At 45.1% G+C, this 5,104-nt stretch overlaps 1 protein-coding gene across 1 annotated transcript in view; it reads right to left on the reverse strand.

The window, feature by feature from the left end:
* NXN (nucleoredoxin) overlaps positions 1-5,104 on the reverse strand; it is a 121,881-nt gene extending 116,777 nt beyond the window's left edge. Inside the window, exon 1 of the mRNA XM_021711350.1 lies at positions 4,767-5,104. Within this exon, the coding sequence (XP_021567025.1) occupies positions 4,767-4,769 (3 nt within the window). The 5' untranslated portion in view covers positions 4,770-5,104. The remainder of the gene's footprint in view (positions 1-4,766) is intronic.

Below are 5,104 nucleotides of genomic sequence, written 5' to 3' on the forward strand. Positions count from 1 at the left end.
TGGGCTCAGGCGATCCTTCCGCCTCAGTCTTCCAAGTAGCTGGAACTACAGGCACAAGCCTCCACACCCAGCCAATTTTTTTTTTTTATTTATTGTGAGATGAGGTCTCACCAAGTTGCCCAGGATGATCTCAAATCCCTGAGCTCAGGCAATCCTCTTGTTTTGGCCGCCCCAAGTGCTGGGATTACAGGCTTGAGCCACTATGTCGTAACCATTCTTAAGTTTACAGTTCTGTGGCATTAGGTGTATTCATATTGTGCTGTAACTATCACCACCATCTGTCTCCAGAAGTTTCTCATCTTCCCAAACTCAAATTCTGTCCTCATTAAACACTTAACTCCCCATTCCCCTGTCTTCCCAGCCCTTGGCAATCACCAAGCCTCATTTGATTTTAAAATGCAAACATTCAAAGACCAAACCTCATTCACACCTTAGGCGCAAATTACTTTCATCTGCTAAACTCCATCATTCAGAAAAAACTGCCCAAGTAAAGTAGGCCCGAGCTACAGTTACACAGAGCTGGAAGACAGGCCTAGGTGGCAATTTGGGATGGGGGTGGGGAGGAAGAAGTTTTTAAAAAGCCAGGAAGGCAAAGTAACCACTTTGCTTTGAGGTTTGGCCCAGGGCCTTGGGAGCCACCAGCATATTCAGGTGTAAGGACCAGCCAAGCATAAACCCTGCTTCTTTCAGTTCAGCGCTGATTGTCTCTGGCTGCTAAGAGGCACACATACACAAAAGAAGACAGAAGGAGGGAGGGAAGGTAAGAAAGAGGTCCAGAAACTTAAAAATCAACAAATGAGGCCTCCCGGAAACCAAATACAGGAATTTCCTCCACAATACTCTTGACAGCTGGCCACGCACCACCTGCCTGAACAAGTCCAATGACGGGGGTGCATCGGAGCCCTGACATTCCAGATAAGTACATCCAGACACCTTCGTAAATCCCCTAACCCATAAATACAGAAAAGGTGGTGGAAGCTTCTGGTTTTTCCTTTTTCTTTTTTTTGAGTTGGAGTCTCACTCCATTGCCCAGGCTAGACTCACAGCCACCTCAGCGTCAAACTGCTGGGCTCCGGCAATCCTTCTGCCTTAGCCTTCCAAGTAACTGGAACTACAGGCATGCACTTCCATGCCCGGCTAATTTTTTATTTATTATAGAGACGAGGTCTTGCCAAGTTGCCCAGGCTGGTCTCAAACCCGCGGGCTCCCAAAGGGCTGGGATTACAGGCTGAGCCACCGAGCCTGGCCTCTTATTTTATTTTTTTGAGTTGGAGTCTCATTCTGTTGCCCAGGCTGGAGTGTAGTGTCGAGCTCACGGCCACCCCAGCGTCGACCTGCAGGGCTCAGGCGATCCTTCCCCCTTAGCCTTCCAAGTAGCTGGAACTACAGGCATGCACTACCATGCCCGTCTAATTTTTTATGTATTGTAGAGACGCGGTCTCACCAAGTTGCCCAGGCTGGTCTCAAACCCCTGAGCTCAGGCAGTCCTCTCACCTCGGCCTCCCAAAGTGCTGGCTTGAGCCACCTCGCCTGGCCCCTTATTTTTTTTTAAATGTCTCACCTCCCACTACATGTTAACCCCCCTTTTAACTTTCTCTAAAATTATCTCACCCAAGCAAATTTTGCCCTGGCTTAAGAAACTGCTAAACCCTCATAAACTTCCTTGCCTCCCTACGAAGTATATGGTGGACTTACTCCCAGCACATCAAAATTCATCATTCTAGCCTTTAATTTATTCCAAACTCCTTTTTTCTGGCTAAGAACTATCACTTTTTTAGACATCTTTTCTTTTTCTTCTCTAACATCGCGAATAGTAGCAGCTGATTCTCTTTTCAAAAGAACCATCTTTCACAAAGAAAGTTTTAATTACTGAAGAGTTACAACCGAGCTGCAATTCAAATCCGTGTCTTAGCAAGATTACAAATTACTACCTGTCAGGAAATTTTGGGATGGCTGAAAGCTCTCCAAGAGTCAAGACAGTGTTACATCTGCAAATTCTGAGCATCTACTGTCCCTGTGCACTTTATTCTTCCTCCTCCCTCCCTTTCTTTACTAAAAGCTGTACCCCACATATTTTTAGGATTTGTAAAACATGGTTCTGGGTAATGAAGAAGTCTGCTGACAAATACTTTTGCCCATCCTCCCACCCAATGCAGCCAGGAAAATTATGTATAATAACCCCAGGAGGGGAATGGTCATCTGATGGAAGGCTGAAAGGGGTACAGATGAGGAGGTGAAAGAACCAGGAGAAGCCAGGATGGTTATGGCAGGAGGGGTGCTTCTGTGGGAGGCTCTGCATAACCAGTCAGAGGGCACTGGCTCTCAGAGGCAGAGAACAAAAGGGAAGCAAAAAGCAGAAAGGCTAAGAGGCAGAGAGCGCATTTCAGAATCACTCCTAGAGACAGCCACGCCCACCCCCTCACCAGCTATCCTTTAATTACCCAAGTCTGCATGCGATGTTCCTCACACTACCTGGAATCTCACCAACTCAAGCTGCTTGTGCTAACAAAGTCAACTTCTCTGAGAAGCTGGACTGGTGGTAATTAAAAAAGAGAGGCAAGGATAAACATCACAGATAAAGGGAAACCACAGATTGTAAACTTGAAGAGGACTCTGGCCAAAAATCTGGAGGAGTTACTTAATTCACAGGACTGTGGTAAGGACCTAATGAGAATGCAGATGAAGGTGTTCTGCAAAAAAACGTGCTATACAAGTGTGTTACTATGGTTATTTATGAGCACAGAATCTAAGAAGTGGGAATCTTAACAACTCAGCACCATTCCTTTCAAAATTGCTGTCCGGCCAGGTTCGGTGTCTCAGCCTGTAATCCCAGCACTTTGGGAGGCCAGAGCGAGTGGATTGCCTGAGCCCATGGGTTCAAGACCAGCCTGCACAACTTGATGAGCCCTCGCCTCTACACTAAATAAATAAATAAATTAGCTGGGCACCGTCGCGTGCCTATAGTTCCACCTACTTGGAAGGCTGAGGGGGAAGGGTTGCCACAGCCCAGCAGGTTGACGCTGGGGTGGCCATGAGTGTGCCAAGGCACTCCAGCCTGGATGACAGAGTGAGGCTCCAACTCAAAAAAAAAAAAAAAAAAAGTGCGCCCAGGGCTGGGCTCAGTGTCTCATTCCTGTAATCCTACTACTTTGAGAGGTTGAGGCAGAATGATGGCTTGAGGCCTGGAATTTGAGCCCAACCTGGACAACATAGTGAGACACTGTCTCTAAAAAAAATTAAAATTTAGCTGGGCATGATGGTGCACACCTGTAGCCCTAGCTACCTGGGAAGCTGAAACAGGCAGATTGCCTAAGTCCAGGAGTTAGAGGCTACACTGAGCTATGATTGCATTGCTACACTCCACCTGGGGGACAGAGTGAGCCATTTTTCAAAAGAAAAAAGAAGTGACATCCAACTACATATCTTACTTTAAAAGAGTAGCTGTTTGGGCCAGATGTGGTAGCTTACATCTGTAATCCCAGCAGTTTGGGAGGCGAAGGTGAGAGGATCACCTGAGTCCAGAAATTCAAGACCATTCTAGGCAACAGGAATACCTTGCCTCTACAAAAAAAATTTAAAAAATTAGCCAGGTGTGGTGGCACACACCTGTAGTCCCAGCTACGTGGGAGGCTGGGGCAGAAGGATCTCCCGAGCCCAGGAAGTCAAGGCTGATGTTAGCCCTGATTGTGCCATTATACTCCAGCCTGGGTGACAGAGTAAGACCCCAACTCAAAAAAAAAAAAAGTGGTTGATTGAGAAAATGTGCTCTAGCATATGTGACTTCATAAGGAGAGCATTCAATGACATTTCTATGGAATCCTTGGAAAGCTGGAAGTCTGTGGGCTAGATAAGGGGAAATGGTACATGGCCAGCTACCACGCCCTTGAAGTTGGGACTATTGGACAGAACACAGTTTCTCACTGTGTTCTGGGGGATTCCTTCTGTCCATATTCATCTCAATATTATTCTTGATTCACATATGCAGATATCACAAAACCAGGAGATGAGCGAATAACTTAAACACTATAATCAGCTGTCAAAATGTAATACTCAGAATAACTTTTATGAACTGTTTGCAATTTACACTTAATTCCCATAGAGTAAAGCAGAGAGCCTTACACTGGTGAGCCGCATATGTGCTTTGTTTGGCTTACCCAATGTTAAGAAAAATTTTAAACTGGCTAACAGCATGTAAAAATTAACTGGTTTCACATAAAAATCTAGATTTTAAGCTTGAAAAATCAGAAAACCTGGCAACATTGGGCCCTCATTACTGCAGGGCAACAAGCAGCTGGAGGTGAAGTTGGCCCCCACCTCAGGGCTGGATGCAGCCCTCTCATTTTGTGCTCCCCCCTCCACCTGGCTCATTTCATTTGCTTCACCTGGCTGGCCCTCTGTTGGCATTTGAGTTGGTGACCCCTGCAGTAAAATATTGATTCACGTTATTAAAAGTGTCCAATTAACTATAAATTTTATTTGACTGCATTAAACTCCAGCTCAATCTTTACTTTCAGCTTTCACAGCTTTTGCTCCTGTGCAAGATCCAGCATCTGATCACAACTTCCCAATGATAACCTGTATGTAAAGAATATCCTAATTTTCTAGTGTGCCTTTTTATCCTCTAGCTTGTTTAATCTTCCCAATATTCCAGGAAGGCAGGGCTTACTGTCCGTAGTTTAAGGGAGATCAAACAGCTAACAGGAACTAAAGTCAGAATTTCAATTCAGAACCTGAGTTAAATCTTAATCTAGCAGTCTCCACCATACCATGCACCTCTCAGCCCCTGGAGGCAGCGCTGATTCAGGCTGACCCAACCGGAAGAGGTTCAAGTCCAGATTGCAAAGCAGCTGGGCTGCTCTGGAAACAACATTTGGAATCCTTGCTTTACTTCCGTTTTTAATCTTCTAAAAAAAACTGTGTGGTAGTATTTAATCCCAAGACAGCTGATTCTCATTTACACTTAACCTGTGTTGAACTCTCATAGTAAATTTTAAAGCTCTGCTCTCGAAAATGCATTTTGCTCTTTAAGATCTCCTTGGTAACACTTCTTTCTAATTGGTATCTGGGCTACAAAAAAAAAAAAAAAAAAAGGTTTGGAACCAGT

This window comes from Carlito syrichta, unplaced genomic scaffold (genome assembly GCF_000164805.1).
Source record: "Carlito syrichta isolate Samal-C Ts95f unplaced genomic scaffold, Tarsius_syrichta-2.0.1 Scaffold302085, whole genome shotgun sequence".
Classification (NCBI taxonomy): domain Eukaryota; kingdom Metazoa; phylum Chordata; class Mammalia; order Primates; family Tarsiidae; genus Carlito; species Carlito syrichta.